The sequence below is a fragment of the Colossoma macropomum genome, unplaced genomic scaffold (assembly GCF_904425465.1).
Source record: "Colossoma macropomum unplaced genomic scaffold, Colossoma_macropomum, whole genome shotgun sequence".
Lineage (NCBI taxonomy): Eukaryota > Metazoa > Chordata > Actinopteri > Characiformes > Serrasalmidae > Colossoma > Colossoma macropomum.
Window position 1 is genome coordinate 19,575,692 of NW_023494802.1, and position 17,182 is coordinate 19,592,873.

At 39.4% G+C, this 17,182-nt stretch overlaps 1 protein-coding gene and 1 pseudogene across 1 annotated transcript; one reads left to right on the forward strand and one right to left on the reverse strand.

Annotated features, from left to right (window-relative positions):
• Positions 1 to 10: 10 nt before the first annotated feature.
• On the reverse strand, positions 11 to 13,228 carry ttll9 (tubulin tyrosine ligase-like family, member 9). The gene is made up of 14 exons (XM_036591759.1): positions 13,149 to 13,228; positions 12,839 to 12,882; positions 11,935 to 12,027; positions 11,720 to 11,831; positions 8,409 to 8,594; positions 7,944 to 8,012; positions 6,499 to 6,589; positions 6,375 to 6,415; positions 6,164 to 6,251; positions 5,997 to 6,055; positions 3,661 to 3,857; positions 721 to 834; positions 346 to 470; positions 11 to 109 (listed from the first exon to the last, which is right to left on the reverse strand). Exons 1-14 carry the CDS (start codon positions 13,161 to 13,163, stop codon positions 39 to 41), a joined length of 1,305 nt encoding a protein of 434 aa, XP_036447652.1. The 5' UTR covers positions 13,164 to 13,228; the 3' UTR covers positions 11 to 38.
• A 2,125-nt stretch (positions 13,229 to 15,353) lies between these two features.
• LOC118823136 lies at positions 15,354 to 15,457 on the forward strand (annotated as a pseudogene).
• Positions 15,458 to 17,182: the final 1,725 nt, after the last annotated feature.

Genomic DNA, 17,182 nt, shown 5'->3' on the forward strand with positions numbered 1-17,182 from the left:
TGTTGTTGTACTAGAATACTGAGTATCAGAGGAGATTTTCATGCTCTCTTTTGTCCTGGAAAAGGCTTCAAGAGCTGTCGAAGCTGTTTCTTCCTATCATTCACACAGCCTGTTTTAGGGTAGAAAATTTATTTGTCAGTGATTAATTTAAGATTTTCATAAAAGATGACTAATATACAGGGTGATTCAAAAAGATTCAGTTAAACCATTTACAATTTACTGCCTTGTTCTGTAATGATTTACAAGTGAGAAAAATAATTTTGAAATCGGATTAATCTTATTGAATCACCCTGTATTTCACATCTACTAATAACAACAAGGTAAATGGCCATAATAAAAACTGACCGAGGTGTGTGTTGGGTATTTGGTAGGTGCTTCCCAAAGTCTCCAAGCTGACATCCTCCCTGTGAACAGGTCCTTCATTCCACATCAGGTCATAACCCCCAACCCTCTTTTCTCTGCCTGTGAGACTGAGAGCAGTAACATGGCTTTAAGACATTCTGTGTACTATACACACTACAGTCATTTTTTGAAAGCTTCAAAGGTACAACAAGTAGGATATTAAACTAAAACTATAGTATATTTTTCTCATGGTGGAGTTCAAAATGTTCTGCTCTATTATAATATAAAGATATATGACTGGCATCATGCTTGGAATATGAAACATGTGAAACATGCAATACTACCTATTATACCTTTTAATATTTTATAACATCATACCGGCCTTCCATGTCAACTATGTGCAGAGTGTCTTCTAGCAGCCTGTACTTCAATTCATAATCCTCTTGGCTACTGGCAGTGAGGGAGGGAGAAGCATTCACCTCAATCAGCCACCTGCAGAGAGACAGGCAGAAAATAATACAGCTATCATCTTGAGAGCTACAGCTGTAACTCTTGTCTGAATAATTTACGGGTTGGATGGATAGTGAGTGCAGTCGTTAGAAACAGAGATCTTTCACAGGGAACACTGAACAGTTTATCAAGGATTATCATATTAATGCTTACATGTACATAGTACACCGATCAGGAATAACATTATGACCACCTCCTTGTTTCTACGCTCAGTGTCCATTTTATCAGCTCCACTTACTATATAGGTGCACTTTGTAGTTCTACAGTTACAGACTGTAGTCCATCTGTTTCTCTGATACTTTGTTAGCCCCCTTTTACTCAGTTCTTCAGTGGTCAGGACCCCCATTGACCCTCACAGAGCAGCTACTATTTGGGTGGTGGATCATCTCAGCACTGCAGTAACCCTGACGTGGTGGTGCTGTGTTAGTGTGTGTTGCGCTGGTACGAGTGGATCAGACACAGCAGTGCTGCTGGAGTTTTTAAACACCTCAGTGTCACTGCTGGACTGAGAATAGTCCACCAACCAAAAATATCCAGCCAACAGCATCCTGTGACCACTGATGAAGGACTAGAGGATGACCAACACAAACTGTGCAGCAGCAGATGAGCTATCGTCTCTGACTTTACATCTACAAGGTGGACGGACAAGGTAGGAGTGTCTAATAGAGTGGACAGTGAGTGGACACAGTCTTCTACAATCTGTAACTGTAGAACTACAAAATGCACCTATATAGTAAGTGGAGCTGATAAAATGGACAATGAGCATAGAAACAAGGAGGTGGTCATAATGGTATGCCTGATCGGTGTATATCAGCTAAATCTCCAAATCTACATTCCATACATCTTGAAAGACAGACGTTTTGAATTGAAGATAAATGTCAAAATAAATTATGTCCGTTTATCTTACATGTCCATCTTGCAACTTCTCTTTATCGCTTTGAAAATGAAACAGGCTGTTTCTGTTACTGTGCCTTTAAATAATAATGTGCTTGTTATCATGGAAAAATGAAGTAAATATGGCATTTTAGGGCCATAGTTCCATAATTCTGACATCACAAAAACAGCAAATTCAAATTGAGCTGTTTTTAAAGCTTTGTTTTCATTTGTATGTATGGACTGTATTGACTAGGGAGAGAAAGGTATGTTTTGAAACTTGAATGCTTACATACTGCATCAAAATCCTTTATTTCAAAGAGGTTTTCCATGTTAGGGGCATTTTAGTGTGACAAGAGATGGGCTCAAAGCTTGAAAAAATTCTGAAAAGCTGCTTTAGTGCTAAGCACAACAGCTACGGGGATAAATGTCAGTCAGTGACTTAGCAGAATTCAAGTTCTTTTATTACACTGAATATTAAAATCTCTGTACCTTTTACTGCTTACACTGCAAGAACCAAGAGCTGCACACTATTTGTTTACAACGTCCAAGACTAAATTAGAGCTCACTCAGGCCCAAAATCCTCCAACTGGCCAAAAGAACATGGACACCTAAACCTGAACATCTCTAATCTTGAACACCTTGTTCCAAAATGATGGGCTTTAATATGGAGTTGGTGCCCCTTTATTGTTATAATAACATCCACTCTTCTGGGAAGGCTTTCCACTACAACTAGGAACGAATAGAGTGAAGCTTCCGACAAACAGTTCTTGTGTACCTTACATTGGTTGCCAGTTAAATTCCGCACTGAGTACAAAATTCTTCTACTGACGTATAAAGCTCTGAATGGCCTTGCTCCTCAGTACCTCAGTGACCTTATTTCCTATTATCAACCGACACGCCCACTTAGATCACAAGGTGCTGCTCATTATTAGTACCCAGAATAAATAAAGTTACGTCAGGGGGAGGAGCCTTTTCATACCACGCCCCCCAGCTTTGGAATAACCTACCAGTCTGTGTTCGGGACTCAGACACAGCCTCCATCTGTAAGTCTAGGCTAAAAACGTACCTGTTTAGTCGAGCCTTTGGTTAATTGGTTTACCTAACTATGTCCCTCTTACCCCCCCATCCCCCCTCCCCCCATCCCCCCCCTCCCCCTCTTTCCCCCTCCCCCTCTTTTTCCCTGAGCTGAGCGGCTGCCTGTCCTAAGAGGGTCTGACGTGACTGATGCGGCCGGCGCACTGCACAGTGGTGTTAAACTGTATCCACTTATACTGTTTTGTGTCTGTGCTGTTATCCGGTGTCGACCAGAGGAGGATGGGTTCCCCTTTTGAGTCTGGTTCCTCTCGAGGTTTCTTCCTCCTGTTGAGGGAGTTTTTCCTTGCCACTGTCGCCAAGGCTTGCTCACTGGGGGCGTGGACCCGGATTCTCTGTAAAGCTGCTTTGTGAGAACATCTGTTGTAAAAGGCGCTATATAAATAAATTTGACTTGACTTGACTTGACTTGTGCTTCCAGAGGCAGTTTGGAACTTGGCAGTGAGTGTTGCAATAAAGCACAGAGGATTTTTACATCATATGTGCTTCAGCACTCCCGTCCCGTTCTATGAGCTTGTGTGGCCTACCACTTTGTGGCTGAGCTGAGAACTTATGCTGGATTTTATTGACACTGACAGCAGTGGGTGGGTTTGGCTGAAATAACTGAACCCAGTAATTACTCATTTTGGCCATGTAGTGTTCTAATGATCACAAAGGTCCAAAAGTATCATTAAATAGAGCTGGTGGTATGTTGAACTAAAATAACAGTTAAAACAGTTACTCAGCATGCACGCGACAGAGGTGAGGACTAATATACAGATGCACATCTATTGTCGTAAGTAAGCCGTTATTATAAGAGTGAAAAAGCTAGTAAGCAGTTACAGAAGGCTGACCACTCACGGCTTGAGATCCTGGTCCAGTAGTATGTCAAATCCATACAGTTCAAAACAGTGCTTATCATTAATGATGACCTTCTGAACGCTCTGCAAGCTGCGGATGAATATGTTGTCAATGTCTTTAAAAAGAGCTTCCACTGTCTCGCTGCCATGTTTTGCAGTCAAGTAGCGTCGTAACTTATGCATCTGCCATTTGCAACCCTGTGGACAAACAGAAAGAACTTTATTCACATGCTTTCACTTTATTTCTCCACATAATAGCAGCCATTTCATTAACACTCTCTTTTGAAAGGTGCAACATACACATTAACAGTAGCAAAAATCCCCAAAAATGTGCATTTCATAACCATGTGCAACTAAACTAGCAAACATAAGCTATGATCCTATTACAAGCCTCATCGCTCAAGTCCGATTTTTTGCTCAAATCCGATCTCTTTTACCCGATGGTTCACACTCGTTTAGGTAAGTGATTCAAATCTGTCATTAATGTGACGAACCGGCGTCCTGAAATGACCCTCATGAGCTCATCCTACTCAGTAATGTCACGTGAATGAATCACGTTCATCATCAGCACAAACTAACGAGCAGAACGAGCTTCGCTGAGAAGATAATTAACTCTGATCAGCTCTCAGCTTCATTATTAGAGCGAGACGAAGGAGAAAAAGGTGAGATGAGCTGCTTTTCTGCCGTTTACAGGCTTTAACTTCTGTTCGGCGCTGCTGCCATGGTAACGCTGAATGATGGTGCACGCGCAGTGGGAAAAAAGCACATGAATTCCGATCTGAGCGTCACATTAAGGTCGCATGGCCACGAATCAGATACATGTCTGATCTAGGACCACATATGAAAGTGGCTCAGGTCAGATTTGAAAAGATCAGATTTGTGTCCACACAGCTCTGAAAACATCAGATCTGAGTCACATTAGGGCAAAAAATCAGATTTGTGCCACTTCAACCTGGTAATGTGAACGCAGCCATATAGATCCATAGACAAAACCTTCAGAGTATCACACAATTCTTGAACCATTTTACCCTAAATTAACTAGAATACTTTTCCCATATTGAAAAAGAAATTATTGAAAATGTATTTAACAAATATATTTTTGAAATTTATAAAATGGCCAAAAAATGTATTCGTTAACATATTTTCAAAATGCATTTATTTTTGTTATTATATATTTTTTTCCAATTATATGTACACTATATAGACAAAAGTATTGGGACCCACCTTCTAATTATTGAGTTCTGGTGTTTCAGCCACACCCATTGCTAACAGAATGAGTAGTTGAATGGGTCGTGCTGATGAGGTCAGTGACTTTAAACGTGGCATTGGCATAGGACCCCACCTCTGCCACAAGTCAGTTTGTGAAATTTCAGGCCTGCTAGATCTGCCCCTGTCAACTGTAAGTGCTATTATTGTAAAATGAAAGCATCTAGAAGCAACAACGGCTCAGCCACGAAGCAGTAGAGCAAACCTACAGAGTGGGGCGGGTGAGCACTGAAGCGCATAGTAATTATTCTCTGTTGAATCCCTCACTAACGAGTCCCAAATTGCCTCTAGAAGCAACATCCGCGAAAGAACTGCACATCAGGAGCTTCACAAAATGGGTTTCCATGGCCAAGCAGGTAAGCCTAGGATCAAAATGCACAATGCCAAAAGGGGGTGGGGTGGGGGGTTTAGGTAAAGCATACCGCCACTGGACTCTGGAGCAGTGGAAACGTATTCTGTGGAATGATGAATCAGCTTCTCTGTCAGTCAGTCTGATGGACGAGTCTGGGTTTGGCGAATGCCAGGAGAACGTTATCTGCCTGACTGCACTGTTCCAGCTGTAGAATTTGGTGGAGGAGGGATGATGATATGCGGTTGTTTTTCAGGGGTTGGTCTAGAACCCTTAGTTCCAGTGAAAGGAAATCTTAATGCTTTGGTGTACCAAGACATTTTGGACATGCTTCGAACCATGTGGGAGCAGTCTGGGGAAGAACCTTCTCTGTTCCAGCACACAAGTGTGTATGTGGTGTTTCACTGCACGGATGGGCTAAATGCGGAGGTGAAATTTCCCCGTTGTGGGACTAATAAGGGTCACTTAATCTTAATCTTAAACTTAATGAAACCTAAAAATGGAGCATATGGTCTCATAATAAGCTAAATAGCTTCAGATGCACAAAGATAGACTGTTTACTATAATTAAGAAACAAAAATCCAGATTCTATAACCCTCTCTTTAAGGTCATATGTACACCAGGGCTTATCCCTTCATCTTAATTTATTACTTTCTACATACATTTCCCATACTGCACATCATCACAGTGCATGGTGTAATTTTACTGACAACATTACGTACCTTCTCAGGGTCATAGTCTGGGGCAGTTTTCTGCACTGCCACATTAGTGAGATGGACATCTGAGTGTAGATTACAGTTAAAGATAGCCCACAGATGTATTTCACGCTGATAAACTTTGAGCAGATGGAGGACAAATAAAAAGCAGACTGAACACATATAAAGGATACACTGATCGTCAATACTGCTGAGGGAGAATCTGGTGTTGGAGAATCTGGCAAAACCGTCTCTATACAGCCAGGCTTTCAGAGGGAGGTACTGCAGGAACATATTGCAGTCATTTTCACACATTTTAAATGCTGCCTGGAGCAGACGTATAACCAACTGCTACATAATGTAATAAAGCACATTCAATCTGGAGCGTTTTTGAAGCTCACTTACTGATGTTACAAGAACATAAACTCTCAGGTCAAATTTTCTGCCTGCAGACGAAGAGGAGCAATGATTAAAAAGTTATGACAGGGCAAGTAAAAAAAACAGTGAATAGGTGAAATGGATGATGCACCGTTAATGAGATAGGGGTTCTCAATATAATGCTGGGCTACGTAGCTTTCAACTTGAGCCTCATCCCTTTGTTCCTCAGAGCGGGTACCGTTCTAGGAAAAATAATACAAACGTGAGCTTCTGTCTTGCAGTTTATGACAGCTTTCTTGTTTAATCCTCACTCTCATAACCACAGTATAACTTATATACACCGATCAGGCATAACATTATGACCACCTCATTGTTTCTACGCTCATTGTCCATTTTATCAGCTCCACTTACTATATAGGTGCACTTTGTAGTTTTACAGTTACAGACTGTAGTCCATCTGTTTCTCTGCATACTTTGTTAGCCCCCTTTTACCCTGTTCTTCAGTGGTCAGGACCCCCATGGACCCTCACAGAGCAGGTACTATTTGGGTGGTGGATCATTCTCAGCACTGCAGTAACACTGACGTGGTGGTGGTGTGTTAGTGTGTGTTGTGCTGGTACAAGTGGATCAGACACAGCAGTGCTGCTGGAGTTTTTTGTCCACTCACTGTCCACTCTATTAGACACTCCTACCTTGTCCGTCCATCTTAGATGTAAAGTCAGAGATGATAGCTCATCTGCTGCTGCACAGTTTGTGTTGGTCATCCTCTAGTCCTTCATCAGTGGTCACAGGACGCTGCCCACAGGACGCTGTTGGCTAGACATTTTTGGCTGGTGGACTATTCTCAGTCCAGCAGTGACACTGAGGTGTTTAAAAACTCCAGCAGCACTGCTGTGTCTGATCCACTCAGACCAGCGCAACACACACTAACACACCACCACCACGTCAGTGTTGCTGCAGTACTGAGAATGATCCACCACACAGATAGCACCTGCTCTGTGAAGGTCCATGGGGGTCCTGACCACTAAAGAACAGGGTAAAAGGGGGCTAACAAAGTATCAGAGAAACAGATGGACTACAGTCTGTAACTGTAGAACTACAAAGTGCACCTATATAGTAAGTGGAGCTGATAAAATGGACAATGAGTGTAGAAACAAGGAGGTGGTCATAATGTTATGCCTGATCGTTGTATATTTGTTTCATAGCAGTTACTGAATGATCATAATATCTACTGAATAATAATCCTTATGTTTCACCTTTAAAACCTACACTGTTGCCAGTAATAACAAAAGAATTGCATAATTTGATATTAATCCTTTCTTACTCGAAATATATTGTGAAACAAGGAAAGAAATACTATCAAAGTGTGGATTCTTATCTTTCAATAGACACATTTGTGTTTGTAAGTAAAAGATGAGATATTTTAGTGTGATTTAAATTTGATTAGTACAATACAAGATTGTTGTGCACACTATCTTGTACTAAATACGCACGTACGCAATTACATTTGAAGGGCACAGCAAAATGAAAGGTTAATAACAATCCGTGAACACGCATGACTTACAAAGTTAAAAGCCTCAGAAAGAAATGCTTTACCTTTTTCCATTCCATGATGTCCTTGAGTTTCCGGAACAGAAAAATGCCTTTCCCCTGCGAACGTGCCACCTGAATAGAAGGGTATTTCTTACTACAGCTAGAACTGTGTCACTGTCTCATCCAATCACTAGCACGCTGCACGGGTCAAATACCGTATGTAAGACTAGTATATCGCTGCTGTTGGAACAAAACCTCTTATCTCTATTTTTGTCATTTTTCAGTTTTTATCATAATTTAAAAATGCCTGTTGCCCTTTACATTGTGTGTATATTTTATGATGAATGGACCAAAAACAGTGGCCCAAAATGACTTGGAAAAACGTCTGGTTCCATTGACTTACATTAAAAGTAAATCATGTTTTTTCCTTCTCCTGTAAAGTTACCATATTGGAGATACAAAGTTTTGTTCTGACAGCAGCGATATCTGAGAATAATAATGGCTTTAAAGTTTAAACATGACTCTTACTGGCTTCATGATCCAGGTACTGCCAGGACTTCTCTTGAACTCTTCCACAAAGAGATGGTACTCACTGGGCAGTTCAAAGGTGCATGGAAAGAAGTCACATTTGGCCGCCTCCAGACGACCAGCTTCTCTTTCAAGGGTTTTTCTATAGCGCTTTAGGTTCTTTACCATCAGGTTCTTACGTGTCAGCTGCAAAGGAGGAATAACATCACCCGTTCTATACATTAATTCCACTTTAAGACATAATCTGATTTCTTACCCAGCATCAGATTAGTTGCGACATGCACATCAGAGTTGGGCATGGTAAAATGTATGAGTGTTGAATTGTAATTTTCTGTATGTAATCATGTTCTCTATCACTATATAAAAGAAGCATGCTGTCTTTATTGTTCAATGCACTGCTATAGTTTTTGTGCACAATTTCAGTACAGACTCTCTGTCTTTGTTACCCTTCTGGTTTCTCCCTTTTAGTTAGGCTGTAATAACTAGACCTGCCGGAGTCTCTGCTGCTCTGTTTATACTGCAATCTGTGATCAGTCACTCATTACAGAACTGACTCTCAGTGTGTTTGATTTTCTTTGCAGAGTTGAACAGCTGGCCATCCTGTGTGTCTGATGCTGTTGCTTCTTCTGCCTTGATCCCACTGCTCGCCAGCCTTTTGGACCACTTCAGCCTTCTGGACCGTTTTGACCACCACTGAGCTTCACGCTGTACAGCGCTGTGCAAACCTCACCTGTATGAACTGACCCTCCTGGTGCTGCTGTGTAAACTCAAACTATCTAATTAACCATTGCTTCACCTGTTTTTCCCCGTTTTGTATTCTAATATTTTATACTAACGCTGTTTGCTATCCGGTGTCGACAGATGGTGGACGGTAATGAAGTAAATGTAATTAGTTTCTGTACTTAAGTAGTTTTTTGTGTATCTGTACCTTACTGAAATACTTACTCTTCCATTTTGGGTGACTTTTTACTTTCACTCCACTACATTTCAAAGTCAAATATCTCACTTTTTACTCCACTACATTATGAGAAATCTGTTGTTCCTTTTGGTTTTTGTGTGTATAAAAACGTAACATGTCAAAACGAAAAAAGCGCACAGCAAGAACACCAATCAGGGCACAGCGGTCACTTTGTTTTGAGCTTGTTTTGACCTGTTGGTCATACCGACCCAGTGCAGCACACGGTTCAACATCAGTGCAGCAGCGTAAAATTTTGGGAGAGTCTATTCAACATAAATGATGAACTAACCTAACTTTGTGTAAACAGACCACAATATAGAAATATGTACACATATGCAGTTGTGACTGACGTGTCTTTTTTCTGAATTTATACAAACACATTTCATTTTATAGTAAATTAGTTTTGGCTAGTTTATGTTTATGAACAGAGACCTACAGATGCAGTTTAGTAAAGGAAACTCATTTGTGAATCTGAGTTTAAAGTTTTTATTAAACTTAAACTTGGAACTAAGTTAAATAAATCTTAAACTGAAACTTTGCTTGTTTGTAAAAAGTGATTTCAGAGCCACTCAGTTCTACCTGATGGAAACTGTTTACCTTCAGTGTTTTGTGCTTATGATCATTTTAATAGACATCAGCGTCACTAATTAATGACATTCTATTAAAAGACTGGTTTACCAAGAGAGACACTGGAGTATTTTCACCTAAAATGAGTTAATGAAGTGAGTCTTGTTACAAAAATGATAATAGGACATCAGAGTCATAATTAATCTTTTAGTACTTTTACTTTGGATACTTAAGTACATTTGAAGGCAAATACTTTTGTACTTTTACTCAAGTGGAGGTCTAAAGGGAGGAACTTCTACTTTTTCTGGAGTAATATTTTACCTTGGGTATCTCTACTTTAACTCAAGTACAGGGTTTGTGTACTTTATCCACCACTGGGTGTTGACCAGAGGAGGATGGGTTCCTCTTTTGAGTCTTGGTTCCTCTCAAGGTTTCTTCCTCTTTGCTCTTAGGGAGTTTTTCCTTGCCACTGTCGCCATTGGCGACGCTCATGGGTGCTTGGACCCAGATTTTTCTGTAAAGCTGCTTTGTGGCGACACCTGTTGTAAAAAGCGCTATATAAATAAACTTTGACTTAAACTTAAACTTACAGACTTCAGATAGCTGAGTGCTCATTATAGGTTTGTTTGTTCAGAGTTACAATAAAAGGTGACTGAAGTATGAAGTATATTCCTATTCATTTGTTTGCTTGCTTTGTGCGCAAATCAAAATCAATTAGGTTTCAGCTTTGTAAGATTATGTTGTTTTAATATCAAAATAAATGTGAAAACAGCATAGAGAAGTCACATTACTAAAGGGGGAGAGCAGATTAAAGGGCAGAAATAGCTGCTTTTTTGCCTCAGTATCAAAAAACGTTCTGCAAAAGTAGCCAAATTTAGCTGATCAGCCAAAACATTTGCTCCTTTGTTTAGCGCTGGAGCTACAAGGCTAATATAATAGAAATCTATGTCACTCAAAAAGACCCCCATTACTTATTAGCTACATTAGCCTTACAGCTCCAGTGCAAAACTAAAGAAGCAAGCATATCTTGGCTGATTAACTAATTTGGAGTAACAGCATACTTGTGTAAATTTGATATTTCAGTGAACCAAAGGTTAAATAGTTGTAGTTAACATATAACTTTCACTCATAAAGCAGAATTTTTGTGTAATTAAGTAGTTAACACGAAAAATTAAACTAAGTGAAATGCTTTGTTGTCAAGAAACGTATTTAAAATTGTTCACAGTGGTGAACAAGACAGGAAAAAGACATTTGAACCGTTTAATGCCTCTAAAAGCTACTTCACTGGGATTTAGTACATGAGATTGTTAAGAATAAACTGCTCAATGCCTGAGATGTTGTTTTATTTCAGTTTTGAGATAACATTTTGGCTTAAAATTGTATTTTTTCCCAATTTATTTATGGCAGAGAAGTATGTGCAGGGCACTGTAAGCCTAAATAGTGCCCAAAGATTTTGTTTAGCCCTACTTTACTGTTACCATCAACATTATCATAAAGAGCATGAAGACATGTAGATTAATTGACTGTTATAGAGAGTCAATAAAATGACTATATTTGTACTGTAGATATTGCAACCCCTGGTTTCCATCACCACCACTGCAAAGAAGACAGTGAGTTTCTCTATCATGAACCATTCCATCTCAATCACTGAATTATGCAGATATTTGTGAAAATTTGGTGGAGTTCTCCTTTCAATAGTCAGTGCTGTTTCTCGCACCTTGAAAAGACTGTTCTGAATTTCGGGTGAACAGTGATTAACATCATTCTGTTGCTGCTCTTTGCTAACCTCATAGTGGTTCCGGAAGTGGCATATCCTAACATGCTCCTCCATATAAGAGTGGTCATAGTTCTCTCTGAGCCAGCCCACATCACACCAGTTAAAGTCCCACTCTCCATCCCTGTGCATTTAAGACAACAAATGATTTGGATTAATCAAAGGAGATAAGCATGCAGCACATCACACCTCAGACGAAAGGAATGTTTACATGTTAAAAGACTCACTCTTTGACCTCAACCCAGCCTGGTCTCTGGTGAAGAACGTCCAGGATTGTGTTTGTCAAGCCACATCTGAATCGCACACAAGTCCTCCCTTCCCTGTGATATATATTACACATAAATATTCAAACACTCACACACACAACATATATACATGTGCACTTTGTAGTTCTACAGTTACAGACTGTAGTCCATCTGTTTCTCTGCATACTTTGTTAGCCCCTCTTTACCCTGTTCTTTAGTGGTCAGGACCCCCATGGACCCTCACAGAGCAGGTACTATTTGGGTGGTGGATCATTCTCAGCACTGCAGTGACACTGATGTGGTGGTGGTGTGTTAGTGCGTGTTGTGCTGGTCTGAGTGGATCAGACACAGCAGTGCTTCTGGAGTTTTTAAACACCTCAGTGTCATTGCTGGACTGACAATAGTCCACCAACCAAAAATATCCAGCCAACAGCGTCCTGTGGGCAGCGTCCTGTGACCACTGATGAAGGACTAGAGGATGACCAACACAAACTGTGCAGCAGCAGATGAGCTATCATCTCTGACTTTACACTGTGGACTGACAAGGTAGGAGTGTCTAATAGAGTGGACAGTGAGTAGACACAGTGTTTAAAAACTCCAGCAGCACTGCTGTGTCTGATCCACTCAGACCAGCGCAACACACACTAACACCCTGAAGAACACGGTAAAAGGGGGCTAACAACTACAAAGTGCACCTATATAGTAAGTGGAGCTGATAAAATGGACAATGAGCGCAGAAACAAGGAGGTGGTCATAATGTTATGCCTGATCGGTGTACATATATATATATATATATATATATATATATAGAGAGAGAGAGGGAGAGAGAGAGAGAGAGACAGAGAGACAGAGAGAGAGAGAGAGCATGACTCACTCACTGACTTACCCCTCTTTTCTCTTCTGGCTATAAGGACCCTTGTTCCCACTCGTCTGCAGGGAATGTGTAGTTTTCACAAACATGGAAGTTATAGGATAAAAAAATCCAGCATTCTAGCTAGCTGTTCTAGCTAACTGTTCTAGCTAACTAAGTTACCTAAGAAGAAATCCCAAATAAGAAAACATAAGCGTATTAAGAACGGTTGGTGGATTAAGCCCAAAGACCTTAAACCATTAAGGCCAGCACTACGTTATCCTGCCATTAATTAAGGGTACAGGTAAATAAATAGTTACCTGCAGACCTGCAGATCATTTCTTACCTTGTTTTTAGACATATCAGAAAGTGGGCGCCACACAGAGCACTCGCTCGCTGCTGTAGGCACGAGTCACTACTAGGCACAGTTGTGGTGAACTCGTTGTCACAGCGACCACAAATGAAAGGGACGCAAGCGAGTTAGCCCCGCCCCCACAGAACGCTACAGCCAATCATCATCCTCACCATCGCAGGTGAAATCGTCAGGAGAATCAATTTTAACAAAAATAAATAAATGAATAAATAAATGAACATAAATAAATAAATAAATAAATTAGTTAATAAATTAATTAATAAACAAATAAAATTAAAATAAATATAAACAATGAACAAAATGTAGTGGGAAATGTGTGAATCTACTCTGTTTTTTTATTGTTTTATAAAACGTGGTAGGATTTATTTATTAATTTATTTTATGCAATGACTACAAATTGAACTTTTATAAAAATAATCTAAAATGTGTTATTTTAATATAATATAATATAAAAAAAATTAAATAAACAAACAATGAACAGAATGTAGTGGGAAATGTGTGAATCTACTCTGTTATTTTTTTTTAAATGTTTCATAAAATGTGGTAGGATTTATGTATTTATTCATTGCAATGACACTCAAAATCGAACTTCTATGAAAACAATATATAATTTATGATTTTAAGATAACATAATAATATAAAATTTATGATTTTTTTCTGATTGCTAATATACAATTTATGATTTTAATATAATATAATATAATATAATATAAAATTGATTTTTTTCTGAATTGTAGATCAACTGAACATCACACTGTTTACAGAGAAAACCTCTAAGTTGTGAGAAGTACTTGTTTAGACTATATATAAAAAAGGACAAAATGCTTCCCAAAATACAACAACGTATAACTCTATGCACTCTATGGTCAAATTACTGGAATGTAGTATTTAACCGAAAGACAAGGTATTCATTTTTAATGGAGCACATACTGTGTGCTTCATACACTGCGAGCTCTCCCCACCACCACTAGATGGCGACATGATCTTTCTTTTCCCCCTTTCCATATGTTTGTAGGACAATGTCCAGTGTGAATGGAAAGCTCAGCATGCTAGGCCGCTGCCTCTGTAACTTTGTTTAAACTGCAGCGCTATTTTCTTTATCTCAGTTATTTTCAGAGATAATTAGAGATGTTTTGCAATCACATTTTTCACTGGAGGGGTTATTGACATGGCCTGGGTGGTGCTGCTAGTTTAAGTCACCCTGGCTGTTTCTTTTGGTGTTTTGGAAGCTTAAATCCTGTGTAATTTCTCTGAGAATCCTAAGATCTCTTTGAGAGCCTCAAGAAAAGTTGTGGGTGTTCTTGGATGCTGAAGCAAAACGTGCTATATTTCTCCCCCGCTCTACAGGTTTGGCAGAAGATGGCTGTGCTCCACTGTGGAGCCAGACTCAGAATGAGCACTCTGGGTTTGTTCAGCTTTGTAATGCGGCAAATAGAAAATAACTTCTGGTCAGTTCAACATTTTTATTATCGGCTGTGTTTTCTATCAAGGCTGTCAAAGCAACTGAACTGAACGCTGTTTACTGCGTGAGCAGGGTTTAAGCCAGAAATCCACTGCATGTTTCATATCTTCCTCGACCTCAAACACGACCTTCGCTGGAGTTCTTTGTGTGTGTGTGTGGGTGTGTGATGGGGTAATTACCCAGGCAAAAGGCCAGAAATGGCAGCATGCAATCCCAAATGCAAAATGAGAAACCAGTGGTGGTGATCAAGGTCATATGGATTGAGCACTTTCTGGAGAGACAGGAAGGGAAGGCAATGAGATGGGCTACTTTGGGCCGGAACATTTTGTTTGGTGTGAAACTGGCAGTCTGGGATCAGAATGTGATATTGAATCCGCGGCTTCGTGTTCAGGTGCACTACTGTTTCAGAAAACGTGGAACGTATTAGCATGTTGAATTAGAGTTCCTAGGTCTACAGGAAACGCCAGTATAGCAATCTTCATTTTTTTCCACATCAGCTTAAAACCAGAGCTATTTCTTGATATCTGAACCAGGCCTTTGGTGTTAGCTTTTTGAAAATATGTAGAAAGTCACTGGAATGTGTGTTTCATAAACCCAGAACAGTGTATAGGAATTTATAATGCATGTTTTAATACAACAAGTAACAAACAAAAAAATGACAAAAGATTCTTTTTTATTTGTCTAGTTGTATTAATCGTCATATAGCACCAACGTGGATAGCTTCTCGGCGTTTTGGCTAAGATCAAGTGTAGCATCTGTTCTTATCAGCTTAATATCTGATAGGTCTTCCATACGAGGACTACCAGCACTGTCATTCTTTTCCTCACTGATGTTTTTTGTTTTCATCTCCTGCCTCTGCAAGGCCACCTTGGGTTTGAGAAAGGTGCTAAATAAGTTGTACTGTTCTGTATTGGTAGTTATGTTGGCCACAGACAGACACACCTTCTACATCCAGTGTGATTCATCTCAGAAAACTTCAGTCTCTGAAAGGTTCCTTCCAGAACTGTGCATCCTTGGAATGGAATTTCTTTAAACTGTTATATTTTGGAGGCTCTGCGTGTCAAATCCGTTTGGACGAAACTGTAGTTACTGTTACTGGCAAATATTGATTCTGAAGTGCAGATATTGCCATTTGCACATTTCTCTACAGTACAAAACTGGGGTTTCAGCTACAGCACACCAAACCTGCAAGACCAGTGGTACATATTCTTCACCCATATTTCAACACATATTTTAAAGTACAATTTTTTTGATATATGTTCAAAGCTAAAAATATCCACCGTGAACCATGAACAGTAACATTCTTCAACGAGTCGAGCTTAATGACCATCTGACTACATTCACTTTCTACTCTTTACAGAATGAACATCAGTCCTTTGTAAATAGTCATATGTGTGTGTTCAGCAGTAGATTTGATAGAGAGAAGAGAAGAAAAGGCAGAGGAAGAGAGAATGTAGGGGAATTTAAGCATAAGAGTTCATCTCCAGTCCTGCAGGGCCTCTCCACTGCACCGTTCTGCTGCATTTCTGCGCTGTCTGTCCTCAAGTGTATATGAGATTGTGTCCCTGAATATAGTGCCTATCAACGGTTTGATGACACTTTTTCTTCTTTTGAAATTTGAAATTTCTTGATGTTACTTTTCAGTTAAGTAAGATAAAATACCTGCAAATATTTTGTTAGCATAAAACAGCTTTTTACTGTATATTTTGTATATTTTTGTACTATATTTTTTATACTATAAATAAAAATAGATAATATACAATATATAGTAAAATATAAAAAAATACTATATTTTTATTTTATATAGGTATATGTACTTTGAGTATATTTTGCTACACTCAGCTTCATGTTCATCAAAGTGTCTTCCTCAGAAAGAAGAGCATGTGACAGGTTCCTTTTCCGAACTCTTTTTAATAAAAATAGACCAATCTTTTGGCCAAAAGTGGTTTTAAACAGCTGAAAGGTTTGAGTGCTGATGTATTCTGATGTCAGAACAAGGGGATAAAACGCACTGGGTATGGAATAATTCCTAAGGCTTTTATTAGTTGCTCCTTCAGTTGTTGCAAAGAAAAATGGCAAAATCAAAAATCTGCATGATTCAACAGATGAGATGTAAACAAAGTCGTTCAGAGCCTGATTTGAAATTGGTCTTTGTAGAGAAACTTACAGACCGATGTCAGACACGGCATCAGACTGTGTATTCACAAACATTTTGTTTTCTGCGAGGAAGTTTTCAGAGGCATTAAATGTTTCAGACGTCTGGTTCCTGTCAAAACCACTGTGAACCATTCTGACTCAGCAAGTCACTGGAATGGAGCATTTCACTTCAGACCACTCTGAAAGATTCTGCACCTTAACTTTTTATCAATGCTGAAATGTTGAAAAATTGTTGGAATTAGTCTTTAAACTACAGGCTTATTATTCAGTTATTCATTTTAAGACTCATTCAGTAAGTACTATGAGAATGTTTGGTAAAAAGAGGAATTGAAGCGTTTAAGGCGTTAATGTGTTATCGCCAAACTTCAAATGGCTGATGGGCAGTGTA